The sequence below is a fragment of the Spermophilus citellus genome, assembly GCF_964194105.1.
Source record: "Spermophilus citellus genome assembly, chromosome: 14".
NCBI classification, from domain to species: Eukaryota; Metazoa; Chordata; class Mammalia; order Rodentia; family Sciuridae; genus Spermophilus; species Spermophilus citellus.
Genome location: NC_138194.1, coordinates 39,245,181 through 39,269,685, shown reverse-complemented (window position 1 = coordinate 39,269,685; position 24,505 = coordinate 39,245,181). Strand labels below are relative to the sequence as shown.

The window sequence follows — 24,505 nt, the reverse complement described above, 5'->3', positions numbered from 1 at the left end:
ATTGTTACTCTTTAAACAAGATAAAGCCTCTTCCTTTGTCATTAGAGGGGAAAGAAAGCACAAGTGTTTCTTTCTACCTGTACATGAAACCAGTGACCTATGTGCCACTTCTGTAGCATTTTTGTTCATATTGGCTTAGAATTCAGTGCAGGTATATCATTACATTCTTATAGCTAACACTTTTTGCTTTAATTTTAAAGACATAAAATCAAATGCATTCGTATTTTATTACATTGTTGACTTGATTGTCTTTGGAATGCGCAAGCAAGATCACTTTCAATAGTTATTTCTATGCTATGGGTAACATTAAAACTAAATATAGGTATTAATTTTTATTTAAAAAATGATGTTTAAATGGCAGAAGTTTCTCAAGATAGGGAGATGGAAGAGTTCTTCAAATTCTTTCGAAGCGGAAAGCAATCTCACCTCCTACACTTGGCACAAAGATCCTAGCATTCCTGGGAACCATCTACTCTGCTACTCCATATTTACAAAATTTATATGCAAACCATCTAAAGAATGGAAAGTGCTATCTTCTTGCCATTCACTCAGATCTACAATAGGTGAAAACACTCTTGATTCCCAACCAATGATGTCACAGAAGGCAGAGAGGCTCTTGCCACTGTCTATTGACTTAATCCTTTGAAAGAATTTTTACTTCTGCACATTTTCCATTATTTGCAGCAAGCCCTAATACTTGACATTAAAAAATTTACATGTGACATTTTGATATCATAATATAAAATATTTCATGTCCTTTTTTCAATGTAAAAAATTTCTTTTAGAAAGCAGCAAGATTTTTGAAATATTTCCACCATTAGCACACTAAGCAGAGCAAACACTGGAGCTCAATGAAGATAAAGAAGTAAACAGACTCAAGGGCAATAATCAGTACAGGTCATAGATACAGGCATAATTACACTTTTCTCTTTAGCATTAGGAAAATAAAATGGCCATTTTAATGAGTGATTTTACTAAAAAAAAAAAAGATTAAAATAAAGAAGTCTGAGTTCACCAGGAAATTTGCTATAAAATGACTAGAAGTAAAGCATTTGCAAAGCTTGTCATTAAAGTCGACAAAAAAGTAGTGGTACGTAATGCCAAAATAGTTTAGCTACCTTAGAAAAATATAAATGCATAGAAAAATTACAAACTTAAGCAATTCACAGTTTCTACATATGTTCTTATTGTTCACTGATTCAGACGTTATTCTGTATGGAAAAAATATCTTTGGCTGGCAAGGTAGAAGCTATCAAGTGTTCGCCCTAAATATGGGCATATGATCAGTACTGTCATGGGATGAAACACAGCAGGGTGTTTTCTAAATGAATTGCAGTGAAGCAAATATTCCTTTTCGTGTCTTTTAACCCTGGGAGGAAGCTCAGAGTTTTTCAGGCTGCAAGTTGAGGGAATTAAGAGCCATGGTATTTGAACTATCTCCACATCAAAGGGATCCAGAAAGGTAGCCTCTCTCCAGAGTGTCCCAAGTCGGCATGAATTCCTGCTAAATGGCTGGAAGGCTGCGTCTCTGCTGGGGAGTCAGCTCTGGGTGCCACACATCCACGATGAATATCAGCCGGAAAGACGAGGCGTCCTGCCACACCTCGTGCTCAAAGGAGTCGTCAAAGATGAGCACCTTGCCTTCTTCCCATGTCCTGGAACAGACAAACATGGGCTTTGAGTAGAGCTTTGTGGTGGGGGGTTCAGATATCTGAGGATCAATTACTGTCCACATGCAGGAAGCCCCTTTTATAACAAACTTTCAGACAGAATCAGGATACTAAGCCTGAATTTATTCTTCCCTTGATGATTAAGAAAGAATTTCAGCTGGGGTTGTGGTTCAGTGGTAGAGCACTTGCCTGACCTATTGAGGCACTGGATTCAATTCTCAGCACATAAAAAAATAAAATAAATGTATTGTGTATCTCTACAACTAAACTATTTATTAAAAATAAATAATTTCAGGATGTTTATTTTGAATATCAATTTTCATTGCCCTACACTGAAGTTGTGCAAAGGGCAGGGGATAGGTGATGAGGCATTCTGTTCTTATTTCAAGCCCTGTAATTATTCCAGCCAGTCCTAAGAGATGCTTGTTTAGTCAGGTAAGCATTTACATGCATGCCCTGGTGGCTTCCATACAGGACAACTTCCTGATCAGTGACTTCATGGACTACACACCTCCAAATGATTCTTTAACTCCTTTCTTTGTTCAAGTTTCATTTTATGGAAGAAATGAGCCTTAAATCCAGTGACCAGAAAGTAGATAACCAAATGAGGTGTTTCCCCACTAGTATTCTGGATGAGAAAAATGGGCAGATTGGGAATGAATTTTGTTTATATTTTTAGTATCATCTGCTATGCAAGTGGGTTATCCATGGAATATTTTAAATCAATGCTACAAAACATCCTATAGAGCCTCTAGCACTTCCTCCTAAGTGATCTGTATGGGGACCAGGATCTAAATATAATGTTAGTCTAAACAAAGCAATAGGCAGATAGAATATGCAGGAGGAACCAGTTACATGATGAATATCAGCCGGAGTCTTACTTTGTCTTTCAAATCCAAAGTAAGTTTATAAGCTATGAGTTTATGATCATCTCTTTATAAAGTGAATATTACTTTTAAGATATATATTAATTATGATATTAATACATTAAATGCTAAGTTATGCTTTTATAGTGAAATTTTCACTAATTTTCTATAGATTAATTAAAGTTTCACTTAAGCATTTGAAATTATTCTGCATTAGTAAATAGTCATATTTATAACATGACAAATGATAGTTTGATTTCAAGTAACCATATTATCACAAAGACACTTTTCTTCAGAAAATGACTGGTGTCATTTTATTTTCCTTACTAGATGAATTATCAATATAAATTGAGCAATATTACATATTGCAGGGCTTCTCAAGCTCAGCATTGATTATATCTGGATCAGATAATTTTCTGTTGTCTTATGCAGGAAGATGTTTATTAGCATCCTTGGCCTCCATCCACTAGATGGCAGTGCCATGTCCCATACCCCTTGTGACAATCAGAAGTGTTTCCAGTCATTATCAAATGTCCCAGGTTGGAGGGTTAGAAGGACAGGCAAAATCATTCCATCAGAGAATAACTCTCCTTTGAAGGAATTTGACAGTAAGCATTACAAATTATTTTAAGTAACTGATAAAGTACCTAATACCTGCAAATTAAAGATACACTGAAGTTGTGAACCAAACTTCTACTTCTGCTTTCCACTTCTCTACTCCCCTTGACTATGCACTGTCTCAACACCACCTTCCCCCAATGTCCTGCACTCAGTAAATATGTGTTTCTTGGTTGTTTGACACAAGTCCTCTGAAGGTATAAAGAGTTCCATCCAAGGATAACAAAGGACAGAAATATAGACTCAGAAGCAAATGACAATCATTATCATGCAAAACCAAACCTGAAAAGAAAACTACAAATACCTAGTCCCTCCCAATAAAGAGGGGAATGACCCATTGCTTAAACAGTTAGGCAGTCATTTTCTAAGTTTTGGTGTTGTCAGTGGGAATAGGCAATGGGTCCCAGATAAGCCTACTAGTTAGAAGAGAAATGTGCACTCAAAACAGAAGGCAACACCCATGTTCACAGCAGCACTGTCAGAAGAGCCAAATGGCAGAAGCCACTCATGTATTCGTCAGTGAATAGACAGATAAGCAAAATGTGGCACACACACACAATGGAATAGTTATCCTCCTGACAAAGAAGGAATTCTGACATTTGCCACATGAATAAACTTTGAGGTCATTATGCTAACTGAAATAAGACAGTCACAAAATAATTCTACTTATGTGAGATCCTACAGTAGTCAGAATCACAGACCGAAAGAGGAATGGTGGTGGCCAGGGGCTGGAGGGAAGGAGATAGTAGGGAGTTAGTTAGTGTTTAATGGGTGCAAAGTTCCAGTTTTACAAGCTGACAAGAGTTCTGAATATGGAGTAATGACTATAGCACAAAGTCGATGAACTTAATGTCACTACACCCGACACTTAAGAGTTAAGATGGTTAACTCTTATGATATGCATATTGTACTGTATGTAAATCAAAAAGAAACAGAAAAACAAAGGGGATCGATCATATGGCAGAAGAGAAAGTGGGGAGAGGAACTTAACCTAACGGAAAAGTTATGGTCTTTGAAGGAAGGAACACTAAAATCTCTTGGCCCCAGCATTTATTGCTTATGTGACCTGGGGTGAGTTACTGATGCTCCTTGACCTACAGAGGGGCTGCAACCTGATAAACCCACCATAAAATGAAAATACTCTAAATCATAAGTACATTCAATACACCTGCTCTGCCAAACATCATAGCTTAGCCTAATCTATGTTAAACAAGCTCGGAGCACTTCCATTAGCCTCCAACTGGCCAAAATTATCTAATGCAAAGCCTGTTTCATAATAAAGTGTTAGCCAGTAGGAGTGGTGGGCGCCTGCAATCCCAGCGACCTGGGAGGCATATGATTGGCACATAACAGAAATTCAGCTAATGATAGAGGTTTTAAAACAAAGAAGAAGGTATAGAAAAAAATAGGGAAATAATAAAAGAGGTGAAATATTTGGGAAGTAGTGTAATGCTACCAAGAATTCATTACCTTGACGACACTCCTCGTGAGACTTCATTTGAGAAAACTGAAAAAGGCAACCGAGGACACGTCAAGAATCTTTACAGAATTTGTGAAGTATATTTTGTGCAGCAAAGACAAGTGGTTCTTCAAACACTGGAGGTAACTATAATAACTAAATAGAAAAATCTAGTTTTTACAAAGTGATGCTTTTCACTAGATTCTGATGGTGTAACAAAACCAAAGACTGAGAAATGTTTACAAACCTTAAACATTCCATTACTAAGTTCAGTTCCTTGTGAATTGGGAGAAGCTATTAGCATTGGAACATACTAGTCACTTCATGGAACACCAGTGCATGTAAGGGTGGGACTTAAGAAGCACTAGCTTGTGGCTTTTCAGATATATTAAGTCAAGTATGGATTAGTGTTATCCATTAACTAATCTTTTTTAAAAAAAAAAAAAAAACAAGAAATCTTGGCAGTACTACAAAGGGTTGTTAAATGGCTTTTAAAAAAATTGTTCTGATTAGTTATACATGACAGTACAATGCATTTTGACACATCATACATAAATGGAGTATAACTTCTCATTCTTCTGGTTGTACATGATGCAGAGTCACTACTCATGTAGTCATATATGTACATATGGTCATAATGTCTGATTCATTCTGCTATTTTTCCCACCCCCATACTCCCTCCCGTCCCTTCACTCCTCTCTCTCTGCCTAATCCAAAGTACCTCTATTTTTCTGTAGCCCCACCTCCTTATTATGAATTAGCACCTGTATATCAGAGAAAACATTCAGACTTTGTTTTTCTTGGGGGGATTGGCTTATTTCACTTAGTATGATATTCTTCAGCTTCATCCATTTACCTGCGAATGCCATTAATTTCATTCTTCTTTAAGGCTGAATAATATTCCATTGTATATATGTACCATATTTTCTTTATCTATTCATCTGTTGAAGGGCACCTATGTTAGTTCCAGAGTTTAGCTATTGTGAATTAAGCTGTTATAAACGTTGATGTGGCTGTGTCACTGTAGTATGCTGAGTTTAAATCCTTTGGGTATAGACCAAGGAAAGGGATAGCTGGGTCAAATGGTGGTTGCATTCCAAGTTTTCTGAGCAATTGCCATACTGCTTTCTATAATGGTCGCATAATTTGCAGTTCCACCAGCAATGTGCGAGTGTCCCTTTTTATTTTTTTTAGGGCTACAAAACTCTATTGGAAAGTGTCAGACTTATATTTGTCCTTTAATTTTCTTTTCTACATTTCTTTAGAAAAATAGCAAAGATACTTCATTACTTAATGTAGTTTACTTTTGAATACTTAAAAAAAATGTGTCTCCCTTCAGTTACTAGAGGTGGAATAAATAACGGTGAAGACACAATTAACCTAAAAGGGCAAAGGGAAAGACAGGAAAACCTCACCCAGGCCATATCTAGACTGGAATGACTCCAGGGTTAAACCAGACATATATCACCTTCCTGAGAAAGGCTGAGGGTTCACACAGCAGAAAGAGTCAGAGCATGAAGATGTCAAACATCTACATATTTCATCTGAATAAAAACCAAAGGCTCATTACAAGGCAAAGAAAGAATTTTTAGGCCACTCGCCTTGTGAGCAAAGCTCCACCAATTATAATTAAATTACAGTCAAATCATAACATACAAGAGCTAAAAAACAGCAAAACTACTAGGGGTGGAATTTGAGAGTTCATCCTGAAAGAGGTCCCAGAACCCTTCTCTGAAGACTCAGGAAGGGGTGGAGGTGGAGGGGGCTGGATGGCTACCTTGGCTTACTGTTAGAGTGTCTTGCCATCAAGTCTACGCTTGGTTTTTCAAAAGATAAAAGAATATGTGGTCATGCAATTAAGTAATATTATAACAGCCCTCAATTTCTCAAATTATTATAATTGTAATTAATGATAATGATATAATGGTATCAGGGCATACTTAATGGCTATAATTTTCCAGAGAATTACCATTGATTATTATTAATAATGCTAAGTAATGGTACTAGGTGGCCACAGAGTCTTCCACCTAAAACCTCAATAGATAATATTCAGTGACCTTTGCTAAAATGTTGTGAGTAGACAAAGGACATGGTTTCAATTTTCAACCAAAGTAATCACATAGAGACAAGTCCAGCTCTCTCAGTGACAGGCTGATCCTAAGTAGGAAGTCCCTAGATTGGCTTCACGGCAGACCAACAGTTGAGTGTAAGATCATGGTTGTAGGGAACAGTCCTGGTCTTTGTAGATGCCAAGTTGAGGTGGCCAGCAAGTAATTTAAGCCTGCTAAGTGGAATATAGGATAGGGTCAAGAGCTCAGGAAAAATTAAAACAAAAATGGAACACGGCTCAAATTAATTCTGATTACTGAAGTTCCCTAGTTCTGACTTCACTGGAAACACTGACACACACTGCAAGTGAAATGTTAAATGGTGTTATCACCAATTCCTCTTAGAACTCTCTCTCTTCCTCATATACACAGACTTTCTTTTTCTGCAGAGAGCATTTCTCTGAAAGCTAGGACACCTGTGTTCTCGTTATGACTGTTGCTAACGAGTACTTCAGTTTCCCCACCGGAGGCAGACAGATGGACTCTAAGACTCCTTTCAGTATTAAAATTCTATTAATTCTCTGCACCACATTTTTGGTTAGGACTTCATGCTTCATATTACATTTTACAGAATATATCTAACAAATCTTCATCTGAGATATAAACATAGTATTTGTCGTTTTGTTTAACATCAAAAGAGTACAAGGCTAGGGATGTACCTCAGTGGGAGATTGCATACTTAGCACATGTGAAGACCCGGATCCCACCCATGGCATGGCATGTGCGCACGTGCATACACACACACACACACACACACACACACACACAATCAGTCCACTAAAAAATGATTAACAGGGGTTGGGAATTGTGGCTCAGTGGTAGAGCACTTGCCTGGCACAGGCTTGACCGGGGTTTGATTCTTAGCACCATATAAAAATAAAGCTATTGTGTTGTGTCCACCTACCAAAAAAAAAAAAAATTCTCTCTCTCTCTCTCTCTCTCTCTCTAAAAAAAAAAAAAGTGATTAACATCACCAAGAACCTCTTCTACTTCTAGGGCCTTTATTATAGGCTCTCTGGACACTGCTTGGTGTGGAGCCCAGTCTCTCAGTCCCTCATGGAGAGAGATCCCTTTCCTAACTCCTTCAAGCCTCTCTTCTCATGCCAGTCAGTCACATTTCAGGTGGCAATACCCATCCCCAATATTGCAGGAGTGCTTGGACTTGCTCCCTGGAACATCAAAGACAGATGTCCTGATTTCTGTAGCAGCCAGACAAGAGGATAATAAAAGTTCAAATATACAGAGTGAATGTTCTACAAAACACTTGGAAATACAGTTCTGAGTGCATTCATATGGATTATTTTAATTCTCAAAACCACACAAATGCACACATTTGTTCTTCCCATTTTATAGATGAGGAAATTGAGGCTTAGTGAGATTGTGTGAGTTGTGCAAAGCTGAACTTAGTAAGAGGGAAAGCAAAGTCGTGTGACTTCAGTATTGTTGCATTTTCCCCACAGAAACATTATTACATATAGTCATTGGTTCTAGAGCCTTATTAAGAAAATCATGAGTTAAAAAGTCTTTGGGACCTGACCCAGGAGCTTCCACATCATTTACTACTGCTATAGGAAAATGGACTCCAACTTCTCAAGTTATTTCCATGAACAAATGCTTGGACTACAATCCGTTTTCAGTGTGGGAACTGCCAATCCCTTTGAAGGAGGAGATATGCATGTGTGTGAATTCTAGCTACTTGTGTGTAGGAAGAGCAATAAACACCTCTCCCCTCTAAAAGAACAGGGCTTACACACTTTAATGATGTGTTTAACAAACCAAGTTATTCAACTGCAGGAAGACAGAGGACAAAATATTACTATTCAGCAGCAAGTAAACCTTCAGGAAAACATCCCATCTAGTTAAAAAAATAAAAAATAAAAACAAACAAACCAAGGAAGATGGATTGAATATATTTGGTTCTAAAAGATTTTTTAATTTATCACTTCTATAATGTGATCTGGAAGTTTTAAGACTTAGCTCTTCTCATTTTGTGAAAACAGAACAAAATAAATATCGCCTATGAACAATTTATGATGGATTAAAAAATTAAATTTTTCTTAACCATTAAATTTTTTAGCCTGACTTCTATATAATCTTCCTAGTTGGAACCTTGAGAGATTAATGAAAAAATGTTATAAAATGCTTGAGGCCTATAGGAAAAAGGCATTATTTCTATAGCAATTCAGAGATAAATTAAATGACTGGTTGCCAATTCCTGTCTTCACTGTCATTCAGTGACACACTAATGCCAACATGTGCTTTCCCAGCTACCTGTCAGTCTCATCCAACATCTCAGACTGGTACTTTGTGGGCTGCAAGGAAGTTTCCAGGAGAGCTGTGAGGTCACAGGTCATTTGCTTGGCACAGTTTCAGTTTTGGAAGGACCTCCTAGAGACTGGGAATTGCTTTCCTGTCCAGAAGCCCCTAAGCTCACATAACTCAGTCACTCTGTAGGGTAACAATTTCCGCTTACTGGCAGCATGTTTACCCACTGGCTGAAGTTTATTCGGCTCCGGATCAAAGTTGATAATGAGCTCATCTTACACCTGACAAAGCACAGCCTGCCCTGGGCCCAGAAATGGAGATTTCCCAGATGATTTCTCTGCCGTTACTCAACTGTCTGAAATGAAAACTGGCATCCAAAATTTCACAATGATCATCTTAAAACTACAGCCTGAGGGCTGGGGTATAACTCAGTGGTAAAGCACTTGCCTAGCATGTCCAAGGTCCTGGGTTTGATCCCTAGTATTAGGGGTGGTCAGGGGAAGTGAAGATTGCTAGGGTATAGCTCAATGTCACAGAGCACTTGCCTAGCAGGTATAGCATGTAGGAGACCCTGAGTTCAACCCCAGCACCGGAAAAAAAAAAAAAAAAAAAGGTACAGCATGCAGCATGATCTCATTCTACAACAACAATATATATGTCATGAGGTTATGTGTAGGAACATAGAATTCCAAGCTAGAAAGCCTGGGATGAGACTGATTCTAATATTGTAGTGAGCTAAAAGCCAATGCTGTCCCCACAGAAGAAAGATCCACCCAGAACCTAATTTTGCAAAAGGGAATTTGCAGATATAATCAAGTTTATGATTTTGAGATGAGATCATCCTGGATTAGGTTGGTCCTTAAATCCAATGATATGTGTCCTTAGCAAAGAAGAGAAGAGGAGAAGGTACACGGAAGAGGTTAATACAGAGGCAGAGCCCAGAGCTATGTATCTACAAGCCAAGTACCACCCCCAGGACTGCCAGCTGCCATTGGGAGACAGGGGAGAGGAATGGATTCTCCCTCACAGCCACTGGAAGGAACAGACCACATTCATTTCAGATTCTGGTCGGCAGAATAAATTTTTATTGCTTTAAGTCATGCAGTTTGTGGTAATCTGTTATGACATTCCTAGGAAACTCATACTAATATTGACTTTGGACAAAACTTAAACTCATCTTTATATCTCAGTCTTCTCAGCTGTAAAATAGGAATTTTAATGATCTTAATTGCAGAGGATTGTTGTAAGACTTAATGAGTGAACATAATGCAGAGTGCTTAGAACTGCATGGCACAGCTATTATTATTGGCACAATACATATTATACTATATCTGTAATCATTGTGAATGTGCACATATAGCATTGACGAGAATCTGGGCAGATTCTCTGGGTATTGGGATAAAGAATAATCCTTTTTTATCGTTTTTCTCTGTGCTTTACAAATTGCGTACAAGGGTCATGTATCGGTTTTGCAATCCAAAGGCATTTGTGAATTTGGAATGATTGTTTTATTTATGTTACAAAGTTTGCAGAACTACAAATTCATCATCAGTTACAGCTGCACTGTTTTGCAGTGATGGACTATTTTAACAACATGCCCTTTTGCATGCTGTTCTCATGGCCCTGAAGAAACAGAAATATGCTTATTAATGCCTAAAAACTACAGTGTACAAATTAGTTCTACAGTTAACCTACTCTTTGGGAGTAGATAAGTGCAGAGCACTTGTCTCTCCCTCTATCATTATTGGAAGTGGCAGGTTGAAAGAACTCAGAATTATAATTTCAGAACATGGTCTAAAAAATTGCTTCCCATTGTCTAGAACAAGGAAGGCTAATGTCTTGGTACATGTTTTTCTCCTTTCACACTAATGGCACTTCTACAATGATTTTATATGTAAGTCTGATTTTGAGTTTATAAACTGACTACTTTTCAGATAACTAGGTATTTTCACTAAATATTACACAGCACTTGAATTAACGCATTTCTCTTATGAGAAACATTATTTCTATAATGAATTATAAAGCCCAACCTAACCACCACTGAATGAGAATAGTTGAAGATGGTAAAGATTCATTGAACAACAGTTGAGTTCACTGTCTTCTCAGTACTCATGGAACCTTCTCAAAAATAGACTGTATTTTAGGCCACAAAACAACTGTTAGAAAAAAAAAAAAACCTGATACAATTCCTCACATCTTATCTGATCACACTGGGATGAAATTAAAAGTCAACATAAAAAAAAAACCCTACAGAAACTACATACCACATGGGATTAAATAATGCACTTTTGAATGATGAATGAATGATAGAAGAAATCAAAGAGAAAATAAAAAATTCTTAGTATCAAATGAGAATAATGATATACCAGAATACTTGGGACACAATGAGGATAGTTCTGGGATGAAAGTTTATAGATATGAGTGCCCCTATAAGAAAATCAGAAAGATCTCAAATAAATAACCAATGATGCATCTCAAGGCCCTTGAAAAACAAGAACAAACCAATTCCAAAATGATTAGAAGGAAGGGAATAATTAAGATCAGAGCCAAAATTGATGAAATAGAAAATTTAAAAAAATACAAAGAATCAATGAAACTGAGTTGGTTGTTTGAAAAGACAAACAGGATGGATAAACCTGTAGCCAAACTAACTAAAGGAAAAAGAAAAAGTGAGAAGATTCAAGTCAATGAAATTAGAGATGCAAAAGGAGAAATCACCACAGAAATCCAGAGGATCATTAGAGATTATTTTGAAAATGTTACTCTAATAAATTGGAAAAATCTAATGGAAATAGATACATTTGTAGACACATATGGCCTGCCAGAATTGAAGAGGACACCGTAAATCTAAACAGACCAGAACTAGTAGTGAGACAGAAACAGTAATAAAAAGCCTAAGGCAAACGAAAGCGCAGGACCAGATGGATTAAAAGTTGAATTCTACCAGACTTTTAAGGAAGAACTAATGCCAATACTTCTTAAATTATTCCATGAAATAGAAAGGGGTGGAATAAGTTCCAAATCATTCTATAAAGCCAGTGTCATTCTCATACCAAAACCACAAAAGATATATCAAGGAAAGAAAACTATAGAACAATATTTCTGATGAATGTCAATGTAAAAATTCTTAATAAAAATTAGCAAATTGTATTCAACAACATGCTAAGAAGATTGTACATCATGACAAAGTTGGTTTTATTCCAGAGATGCAAGGATAGTTTAACATATGCAAATAAATATATGTAATTCATCAAATAAATAGAACTAAGGAAAAAAATCACAGACTCTTTAATAAATGCAGAGAAAGCCTTTGCCAAAATTCAGACTCATTATTCATGATGAAAATACTGAAAAAACTAGAAATGTAAGGAACTTACCACAACATCATAAAGTCCATGTACAACAAATCCCAAACCAACATCACAGTACATGGAGAAAAACTGAAAGCATTTCCTTTAAAACTGAGAACAAGACAAGGATGTCTACTCTTTTTACTCTTATTCAATATAGAATTATATTGAATATTAAATATATTATATTATACACAGATGTTCTAGTCAGAGCAATTAAGCAAAAGAAGGAAATACAAGGTATAAAAATAGGAAAGGAAGAAATCAAATTATTACTATTTTCAGATGATATGATCCTGTACTTAGAAGATCCAAAAAGTTCCACCAGAAGACTGCTAGAGCTTATAAACAAATTCAGCAAAGTAGCAGGTTACAAAATGAGCTTTAAAAATCAATAGTTTTCTTATACAACAATAATGAATCTGTGAAGAAAAAAATCAGGCAAGCAATTCTATTCACAATAGACTCAAAAAAAAAAAAAACAAACAAAAAACCCTATAAATAAATTTAACCAAGGAGGTAAACAACCTCTACAATGAAAATTACAGAACACAGAACAAAGAAACTGAATAAGGAACAAGAAGATGGAAATATCTCCCATGTTCACAATAGGCAGAATTAATATTGTTAAAATGGTCATATTGCCCAAAAGCAATATATCGATTCAATGTAGTTCCCATCAAGAATATCAATGACATTTTTTCACAGAACTAGAAAACAAAGTCCTAATATCCATTTGGAAGAATAAAGGACCCAGAATAGTCAAAGCAATTCTAAGTCAAAACAATAACAACAACAACAACAAAACAATGTTAGAGGCATTGACTTCAAATTATACAACACAATGGTAGTAGCAAAAATTTCATGGTATGACATAAAAACAGTTAGATAGAAAAATGATACAGACTAGGAGACACAGAGACAAATTCACACAGATACAGTCATCTAGTCCTTGACAGAGGTGGCCAAAATATACATTAGAGAAAAAAATAGCCTTTTGAACAAATTATGCTGGGAAAACTGGTTATCCACATGTAGAAGAATGAAACTACACTCTTGTCTCTCATCATGCACAAAAATCAACTCACAATGAATCAAAGACCTTGGAAGTAGACCAGAAACTATGAACTCCTAGAAGATAATGTAGGGTCAACACTGCAACACACAGGCACAGTCAATGACTTTCTCAATAGGACACCTATGGCTCAGGAAATAATGCCAAACGTTAATAAATGGGATTATATTAAATTAAATAGCTTCTGCACAGCAAAGAAAACAATTAGGAATGTGAAAAGAGAACCCAGAGAATGGGAGAACATCTTTATTAGCTACTTTCCTGAGAGAGGATGAATATCCAGAATATACATAGAACTCAAAAAATGTAACACTAAAAAACCAAATAGCCCAATTAATAAGTGGGCAAATTAGCTAAATAGACACTTCTCAAAAGAAAAAAATATAAAGGGCCATCAGACAAAATTTTTAAAAATGAACACTTTTACATATGGAAATCAGTATGTAGTTTCCTCAAAAGAATAGGAATGAAACTACCGTAGGACTTAGCTATACCACTCTTTGGTATCCTTTTTTTTTTTTTTTTAGTTTTTTTCTCAGCCCATATTAGGACTGATTTTGTTTTTTAAAGAGAGAGAGAGAGACAGAGAGAGAGAGAGATTTTTTTTAATATTTATTTTTTAGTTCTCGGCGGACACAACATCTTTGTTGGTATGTGGTGCTGAGGATCGAACCCCAGGCCACACGCACGCCAGGCGAGCGCGCCACCACTTGAGCCACATCCCCAGCCCCACTCTTTGGTATCTTAAAGAATTAAAGTCATCACACTATAACAGCACATGCATACCCGTGTTTATAACAGCATAATTCACAATAGCCAATTTATGGAACCAGCCTAGGCATCCATCACCAGATGACCCGATAAAGAAAATGTGGTATGTATACACAATGGAGTTTTATGTGACCATAAAAAATAAAATATTTCATTTGCAAGAAAATGGACAGAACTTGAGGACATTATGTTGTAAAATAAACCAAACTCAGAAAATCAAGAATCATGTTTTCTTTCATATGTTGAAGCTAGAGAGAGAAAAGGAAAAGAAAGGTAGGGGAAATCTCACGAAAGTCGAAGAAAGATCAGTAAAATAGAGAAAGGGGACCAGTGGGAGGGAGGAGGGGAGGAAAAGGAGAAATAGGGAATGATATTGGCCAGATTATACTGTAATATCATGTGCATGTATGGATATGTAACACAGACCCCACCATTATGTACAATCATAATGTACCAATATAAATATGGATTAAGGAGGAGGAAGATGTAACATGGCTTACTGCAAGTGCAAAAAGAGATGTGGAACAGGATTACTGACAGGAAGTCATGATGGGACACAGGGGCATGGCACTCCCTGGCTTTTTAGGCATGAGAGAACCTGAAAGGTCATATCCTCCACAAACTTGCTTCCCTGTCCTCTAAATAGGCAGGTGGGTAGTAAGTGTTTTTTCATAATGACCATGAATTTTCAAAGTATACCATCTTCAAATTATTGCTATCAGTATCTCCTTACTGTCACTTGAACTAGGTTGCATTTTAGCGTAACAGAAGCTGAGAGGCTGCTAAGCTAAGGTTCATATTCAAGCTCCCCTTCTGGGTGAGCTGTGAGAAACTATAGGTGAAAACTGTTAAGCTGGAAGTGTTTTAAACTTCAGGGAAGATGCTGGCAGTGGTTTTCATTTTTGAGCTTGGTCATGAGGTCATGCTGGAAGTCTGGAGCAGGGAATGAACCTACCGATGTGCTCCTGGAAAAGTCTCCCAGAATTTTGGCTCTCAAGGACTTAACATTTGAGCCTGTGGTGCTGTCCACTTGCTCCCCTGCTTGACCACCACACTCATTCTTCCAATCTGGGCTTTCTCCTGTCTCAGGAGAAAATCCTGAAGACTAGGATCAGTTTCATACCTTCCTTCTCCTGGCCAGTACTCAAGGGGATTCAGTATTTTATAACCAGAATAGACAAGAAACAGAAAAGAAGGAAAGAAGAAAAGGAGAGATGAAAGGTTGGAAGGGAGAGAGGGAGAAGAGGAAGACAGGAAGGAAGCGGGGAAGAAAGAGATAGAGATAGAGAGAGAGAAGCTCAGCATGAACAAAAGTGAATGCAAGTTCTAAAACCAATAAGTACGACTTTGAAGATGAGGCCTGCTGTTTTCTATCTTCATGGCCGTATGCTCTTAGTGTTTAGTTTGTCCAAATTTGCTTCTAAATCATCCTCTCACCTCCTCTTTTTTGTCCAAATCATCCTTTCACCTCCTCTTTATATATACTCTGGGTTCCTGCCACATCCCTGTCCCTCTACCCTTTGGCAGAAATAACCTGTGGACCCAAACTGAATTTCTGAAGGCTTGATGAGAAGTTTTCATAGTTTTTTTTTTTTTTTTTTTTTTACCCTCTAGTCATCACTCAATTGTCCTTCAAGCTTCTTCTAGAAGTTCCTGCTAAGCTTACCTCTCAAATCTCTCTGTCTACACTGGACTTCTCTCCTGAGTGCCAGAACTCTGTTTCCAGGCAACTCTTAGATATTTATACCATTTTGTCCAAACAGCGATTTAGTAAAATAAGTATAGACACTTAACTCTTTTTCTTTTTCTTGAACTTTTTTTTCCCCTTGAACCTCTAACATATTCATTTACTTTCTGGCCTTACTCTTTATGTACTTTCCACTGGTGATTGCTAAACCACTCAATGTTCTTCTTATTTGGCCCATAATGTTTGATGTGGGGAGCCATTCTGACACGTGATTGGGTGACTCCCGTTAAGGGCCTGAGGCGCTTTGGCTCTGTCGAAGCTTTCCCGACCCTTTCCTGATGAGAGAGCCCATCTGTGTGGGGGTGTGCCTGACCACTGACCCCGGGGACCCAATCACTGACCCTGACCTTGGAGTGCAGCCCCCCCTCAACCTTCATTGGCTGGAATTCTCCCCTGAATCTCTTGTTCCCCAAATAAAAGGCTACTCCCCGGCGTGTTCACTCTCTCTCTCTCCTGCTAGCCCAGAGTAATCCTCGCTGCCCTGCTGGGCGGCTAGAGGTGGGAACCAGAGAGGTGAGCCGTCTCGGACCTAGCAATATAAATAAGGTACTGTCTGTGTGTTTTATTTTGATCTCTTCTAACTAACTTTATGCCTAGAACCTCATTAATGAAACCACTGCGCAGGCCGCGTGGTAGAGTTTGGCCTCTGTGATTTAACAGATGCTGATCTGCAATGTGCTACTTCCTCAGTTTTCAATGTTCAAATCCCTCTTGTCTTTAAAAACAACCACTATCAAAACTCTCAAACCTCAAATGCAAGTGAGTTCCCTTCTCACTGATCCACGCATATCATTTTTATCTATGCCATTCTAATGGCTCACAAGGCATTAGATCCACTGTTTTCTGCCAATCTGAGGATGTCTGGGAGAGCAGAGCATGATTCATCTCTGCCTCAACCTCAGCCCCTTGTGCTGCTGTGTCAAACCAGGACAGGTATCTTTCAACAACCAAATGAATCCTTTTGAACACTCACCCTCTATTCTGACCTCTACTAAATCCAATGAGAAATGCCTATCAAGATCACAACTCAGCTTCTGATCTCTAGGAGATTATAGCTCCTTGTTGAGAAAAATTAACGTATGCTAATTAATAAAAAGCAATAGCAAAGAGTAGCAAGATCACTAAGGGGATATAGTATGCACATTCCAACAAGTCAGAAGACAGGTTCTATTTTTATGAAACTAAATTGGATCTTAGTAATGAGTTTATTTTGGGTAGATGTTATGGTTTGAATCTGGAATTGCCCTTCCCCCAAATCTCATACTGTGAAAATACGGTACCAATACAGTAAGGTTTAGAGGTAGGCCTTTTAGAAAAAGATTAGATGATGATAGCTGTACCTCATCAGTGGATTAATTCATTGGATGAATTAGTAATTAGAATACACTGCTGAGTGATAAGTGTAGGCAGGCAGGGAATGGCTGGAGGAAGTAGGTCACGGGGGACATGCCTTGGGACTATATCTTGTCCACATCCCCTCTCCCCCAGCTTCTGCTCTCCTTCTGCTGCTTGGCTACCATAAGCTGAGCAGCTTCCTTCTGCCATGTCCTGCCACCATGATACTCTGCCTCGATTCAGGCCCAGAACAATGGAAGTCAACTGACCTTGGACTAAAACCTCAGAAACCATGAGCCAAAATAATAACGTTCCCTCCTGTAAGCAGTTCTTGTCGGGTACTTTGATCTCAGAGACAAAAAGCCAACTAACAGGTGAAGAGCCAGACTTTCCAGTGGAAGCAAGTGTCAGGATAATAGGCACAGAACAAGTGTGGTTCATTCAGAGAGTTGTGAATGAAGCTGCTGTGATTAAGAAAGGAAGGGGGAGGGGAGAAGGAGAACTAACTTTCACCACTTCCCTGCTGAGGCTAGAACATGGATTAAGTGCCTTGTAGGCATTATTTCCTTTAATCCCTCTAACAACCCTGCAAAGTAGATAATATCATTGAAGATTTCATAAGCAAGGTGGCTGAGATTTGATGGTATTAAGTAACTGGCCAAGGTTACACAGGATTAGGTTACAGAGCTGGGACTTGAAAAAAGGCAGCCAGCTTCCATTGCACCATGTTGTCTCCTGTAGAGCAAAATGTAAACATCACGAGCCATTTTCTTCAAGAAGGAGGACTTCTTGTATTTATGGATAATTCACGCTGTCAAACCATTAGCATAATGCACAATTATGTATGGCTCAGTACATGTTACTGGACTCTGAATGCAAGTCTGCTTAGAAGCAAGAAGGTTCAGCTGCCACATGAGTGCTCTAGGAAGAAATGACCAAGAAGATCAGTCCTAGAATATCTCCAGACTAGCAGGAAGCACAAAGAATAGGTAGAGACTGAAGAGTGTGGATGTAGGTTTGTTGGAGCAAACACTCATCCTAAGAGGTAATGGAGGAGAGAGAAATGACAAAGGGAGGGCTGGGGATATAGTTTAGTTGGTAAAGTGCTTGCCTCGAATACACAGGCCCTGGTTTCAATCCTCAGCACCATGCACACACACACAAAAATAAATGAATAAATAAATAAATAAAAGAGAGAGATAGAGAGAATGAATGACAAAGGAAACATACTTGGTCTCATTGGCACACCGGATCTTGCAACCTTCCTTGGGAATCACCAAGCCCAGGTGCATCCGAAGCCTGCAGTTTGTGGGTCCTGTGTGGGGCCACACATGAGTTCCAGGGTGCATGATGGAATATTTGATCTGCATAGAAAATATGACACTCGATCGGCCATTTGTCAACATGTGGAGCAATTGCTAAATTAAAGTGACAGTACAAAACTACTGGAAATTTGGATCAGAATCTTTGTAAGACTCACAATTTATATTCACATCTTTGTGAAGCAAACTAAAAGAAAGCACTCACATTTTACACAAAGTGATAAAACTGGACATTTTCCACCCTCAGTTCTGACATCAATGACATGAAATTATATTTCATTAATAAGTGAGTTAAAAAAAAAGGAAGCATTCATAGGAAAGAATCATTTCTTTGTAGAGGTCAGATCTCCCTTGTTCCTAACAATCCTCTTCTCCCCAGCACTGACAACACTCTCGGTACCTGTCCTCTTCTGCATCCTGTTGTCTCAGGGAACTTTTCTAGTAAAGTGCAGGTTTTGGGAGCTCCTTTACAGGCATTTTCATTTTTTCTTCCTAGAAGAATAAATGATGAGAACCACTGTTAAACACAAATCACAACCCGGGTGCCATGACATGTACCCACAATTTAGGAGGCTGAGGTGGGAGGATCATTTGAGTCCAGGAGTTTGAGACCAGCCTGAGCAACATGGCGGGACCCTGTTTCAAAGACAGAGAAAAGAGAAAAAAAGGAAGAAAGAAATTGTAGTAAAGCTTACACTCATCTCATTTGGACTGTAAGTGATATAAACAGTCAAGTTCACTGCAGGAATATGGAGGAGGAGTGAACTCATGAAGACAAAGGGTATTCCCCTAAGAGACAGTGCCTGTAAGAGCAAGGATCTGAATTCTCCAGTCAGCATTGGGTTAGACTCAGGACATCTAAGGGGCAAAGCACATGTTGAATAGTTACTGTCTCTCCTGTGGCAGGCAGAACAGTGGTCCCTCTCAAAGATGCCCACATGCTAATCCCAGGGACCTGTCAATATGTTATATTACAGAGCAAAAGGGACTTAAAGTTTCAGATGGCATCAAGGTTTCCAGTGAGCTGACCTTACAATAAGATTATCTTGGATTAACTGGAGTGGCCCCATATAAAAGCAGCAAGAAGTGTCAGAGTGATACAGGATAAGAAAGACTTGGCGTAGCCATTGCTGGCTTTGAAGGTAGAAGGAGAACACAAATCAAGGAAAATGGGAAGCGTCTAGAAGCTGGAACCTCCACAAGAATATACTTTAATTTTAGCAGTGAGACCCATTATAGACTCCCAGAATTGTGAGATGATAAATGTGTGTGCTCTTTAAGTCACCAAGTTTGTGGTAACTTGTTACACCAACCATAAGGAAATAATATATTCTCTAAGGAAAAAAAATCCACTATACTATAAGCTAACCTAAATTCTAGGACTATAGTGAAGAGTTACAAAATAATATTTTAAATTGGAATCTAATGACTATTTCATTTACAGATCATTCTTTAAATGGTGATAGAGAATGACATTTTTAAAAAGTGGAGAATGAAGAAGTCTTTGACAGATGATGTTTTCTATGAGTAATAGCAGTATCAGGAACAAGATTCTGGGACAGTCTTAAGTATCCTGAACCATGCAAATTTCTTCACAACTATAAAATCACCGTTCATTAGGGAAGATGTGCTCATAATGTTCGCAACATCATTTGCTCTCATAGAGGAGTAAAACGATGGATTGCTTTTTAAAGACAAATATTTTAATTCCTTGTACAAAATGCAAAAGGACTGCTACATCTAAGGCTGAGTTTAATTTTATTTAATTAGTGTTAGTGGTGTCCTAAGATAATCATATACTGAGAGCAAAATGAGAGTCACAACAGATGCAACCTGGAAGAATTTGCCTCAAATGGACCTTAACACTTTAGAGAACAACTTATATAGTCATTTTTCCTAGGTGATATTTTTACCTCTTATGAGTAAAACGTTAGTAAAATGTTATTTTTAGATATTAATGGAATACCTCAAATGAATGGAATGATAAATTGAACAAATATTATACAAATGTACAAGTCATCAGGGAGCATTTTTAACTCCAGCTTTCCCGGACTTCCTATGATGGGGATGGGTTGGCAGGAGTCCCTCATTCTGGGTTCTGTGCTGTTGAGGCAGTGGCTGATGGGGCCAATGGCTTCAAAAGCAACCAGAGCCAGCTGGACTTCCCACAAACACAGGGGTGAGGGTTGAGCCTGTGCTACCAGGAGAACAGGTGTGCCTCATACGAAAGATAAATAATAGATGGGTAACCAAATGGATTATGTCACTAGAATTTCCATGGGGACAGTGCTGGACCAGAGAGAATCTCTAGACTTTTAGACACATTCAGGTTGAGCATCCTCCTTAAAATAAAAAATTCAGAACTTACTGAGGGACAACATGATGATCAAAAATATTGGATTTTCATATCATACATACTCAATCAGTAAAGTCTATGCAAGATTTCCCAAATCCTAAACACTTCTCAAACATTTTGGATAAGGGATATTCAACCTGTACTTTTGTTGTTGTTTTTGTTTGGAAAACATAGATTCTCTCTAGGGGAGAAATCTGTGCAGTAGATGCTCAACAGTCATATGTTGACACGGGTATTTGTAAATATTAACATGTGATCAGAATGTAAGATTTCCCTAGTGCTCACTCTGGGCTTGGAACTGCTCCACATGCTTAGACTGACCAATCTGATGTCCACAACATCCAGTAATAAAGACACCAGTGCTGTGTTTTACAGAAGAAGTACCTACACACAGAGAGGTCTCGCAGTAACTGGCAGAGAAAAAGAACTGGGAAATCTAATTCACTCAGAACTCAGCTTTCAGCCAAGACTACCTCTCCACTACTGTACTACAAGACCAACTCTCCATTACTGTTACAATTTGTTATGGTTTGAAAGTGAGGTGTCCCCAAAAGCTCATGTGTGAGAGAGACAATCCAAAGTTTTGGAGGAGAAATGATTGGGTTATAGCCTTAGCCTAATCAGTGAATTAATCCCTGATGGGATTAAATGAAGTGTTAGGGTGTGGCTGGATGAGATGGGAACTGGGATGTGGCTTTGGGGTATATATTTCTATCTGGAGAGTGGAGTCCCTCTCTCTGCTTCTTGAGCACCATGATGTGAGCTTCTTCCCTCTGCCACACTCTTCTGCTATGTTCAGCCTTGCCTCCAGCCCCAAGAAATGGAGCTGGTTTTCTATGGACTTAGACCTCTGAAACTGTGAGACCTCAAATAAACTTTTCCTCCTTACAGTTGTTCTGGTCAGATCTTTTAGACACAGTAGCAAAAAAAAAAGCTGACTAAAACACTATTAGAAAATGTGTTGCTATTATGTAATAAAAATGTAGTATCACTGTCATGTATTAGAAAACAGTATGTCAGATCATTGACCCTAGGAAAAAGCTACCTATATTCAAGGCACGTCATTTTTCAGATGAAAAATTCCAGGCTTAGAGATACAGGGACATGCCCAGGAAGGACTGTAAGTTAGGAGTGTGGTTTTCAAATGCTGTGCTTTGAAGTACAATTTTGCATCTTGCTACATAAGGATTAGAAGGTTTGCACAGGGGAAGACTAGCTAATTCAATGTAACTGAAGGAGGAACACTCAGCAAGCTTAAAGTAATTTCCAAGTACTAGTAAACTCTGTGTGTGTGTATGTGGTTTTTTTTTTTTTTAATGGCCCCAGGAAAAGTTCTAACTGCTAACACAGATCTGAAAGAATGACTTGAATATATCATTTAGATGTGGCCATGCTTTATGAGGCATATTCATAAAGTAGGGACTTGGTTATATGTTTCCAAAGTTTCAAGGCTCTACTGCTAGAATGACAACATGTTCCATCTTGTGTGATAACTCTGATCAATTGAAAGTGGTTGCCTAGAACAAGGCTTTTGAGAAGGATTCAGCAATTAAAACTGAGCAGATAACTGCTCAGTTAATACCATTTCCCATGGATTCTAGAAAATGTGACTGAGCAATAATTACTAACTCTATATTTTAGTCACTGCTTGGGAAAATTATTAAAATGCTGGCAAAATAGATGTTCCATGATATTCACATAGCAATTTAGTTTGTGTGTGTGTGTGTGTGTGTGTGTGTGTGTGTGTGTATGTGTATGTATATATGTTGCTAGAGATCAAACCTAGGGCCTCACACATGCTAGGCAAGTGCTCTACCACTGAGCTACAACCCCAGCTCCATGATTGAAAACATATTTGTGAAGAAATATTCATTACTTAGATTTAGAGATATATCTTTTTTCTTCAATTCTGAAAAGCTTATTATCCAAAACGTATTGCAGTTCAGTACTGATTATACTATGTAGAGATCACATTAGTCTGCTGGGCTGCAATAACACAATACCACAGACTGGGTGGTTAAACAGAAGTTTATCTTCTCATAGTGCTGGAGGCTGAAGTTCAAGATCAAGATGATGGCAGGTTTGTTTTTTTCTGAGGCCTCTCCTTTGGCTACAGAAGGCAGCAGACTTCTTTCTGTGTCTCATGTGGCTTTGTTTCTGTGTATGCATATCCCTAGTATGTTTTCCTCTTCCAATCCTATCTGATCAGACCCCCACACTTACGACCTCCTATACCCTTAACTACCTCCTTTAAGGACATATCTCCAAATATAGACACACTGGGAGTTGGGCTTCAACATATGAATATCGAGGAGGACAAAATTCAAGTGGAGAACAGAGATCTACCATGATTTTGCTTCCTGTTTGTATACAAACAAAACTCGCCCAGTCACAGCTTCATGGACTTTAACTACCCAGCACTATGCTTTCCTAATTAAATTAGACAACCTTTAAGTCTTCTCTTAGCCAGATATTCATTGGCCTCTTTGAATTTGGACTCTTGGTGTAGCACCCTGTCCTGCCATCTCCCTTCCCCATGTCTTCTTCCTCTCCTTCTATCCCAAGACAGCCTCTTCTGTTTCTTAGCCTCAGCACCTGGTATGGCAAGTACCTTCAGAGATTCCTCCCAGTTCTGTGAAAGCTATGACACTATTTGCTTTCAAAATTACTCTTTTTGCACTGTTAATTTGTTTTCAGAGAATAGCTCCTGGATTCTTTCTCAAAGTCCAAAACCACAAACAGAAGCCCACAATGAACCTTCATAAATTTTCATAAGATAGAAACTATGTGATTTATATTCTTTTATGATAATAAAACTAGAAATTAATTTTTAAAAGATGAAGGAACTACAACAAATTGAAACTCATGGTCATCTCTCTCTCTCTCACACGCACACACACCTCTAAATTATTTGTGAATCAGGACAGAAATGCAATCTGTTTTTAGTAAAATCTAAAATAAAAACACCATACATTACAGTTTATGGAATGAATCTAAAGATACATCAATCAATCAGTCCATAGCCTTAATGCCTCTATTAGCAGAGAAGAAAGAATGAAAATAAATTTACTAAGGAGTTCCAATTAAAAGGTTTAAAAGAACGATTTAAAAAACCACCACCACTATCAACAACAACAACACAAAACAAGGAAGAAAGCATATACCAGCAGAAATTTTAAAAACCATAATACCGTGAGAAGCAATTTTATGAGCTTTTTAAAATATCAGGATAGGTAGAACTTTGTTACAGTTAGGAAAGAAAAAGGAACATGGGAAGAATTTAACAAAGATACTAATAAAATAAAAAACATAGGAAATTATTGTAGAGAGTTCATGGAAAATCAGGTACAAGGAAACTATGTAAAAATTTAAAAGTCAAATGTTGCCTCCAGCCAACTTATTTTCTCTATTATTTTCTTCCTTGCTTAATCCTCCTACATCTCCATAATTCTTTGCATATTTCTACTTTATCCGAGCACCTTTCTCTGGTAAATTTTCTGGAAGTTACTTAAGGATGCATGCTATTCTGAAGCATTGCCCTGGGAAGCCTGAGAGCTTCTATG

The 24,505-nt window shown here is 37.9% G+C and overlaps 1 protein-coding gene across 5 annotated transcripts in view; it reads right to left on the bottom strand.

The window, feature by feature from the left end:
• Positions 1 to 24,505, bottom strand: part of ASPH (aspartate beta-hydroxylase) — a 213,079-nt gene continuing 188,574 nt past the window's right edge. For all 5 annotated transcript variants that reach the window (XM_081265760.1, XM_081265761.1, XM_081265762.1 and 2 more), the window contains 3 exons: positions 18,987 to 19,078; positions 18,495 to 18,628; positions 1 to 1,655 (listed from right to left, as the gene is read on the bottom strand). In XM_081265760.1, the coding sequence (XP_081121886.1) occupies positions 1,505 to 1,655; positions 18,495 to 18,628; positions 18,987 to 19,078 (377 nt within the window). In that variant the 3' untranslated portion in view covers positions 1 to 1,504. The remainder of the gene's footprint in view (positions 1,656 to 18,494; positions 18,629 to 18,986; positions 19,079 to 24,505) is intronic.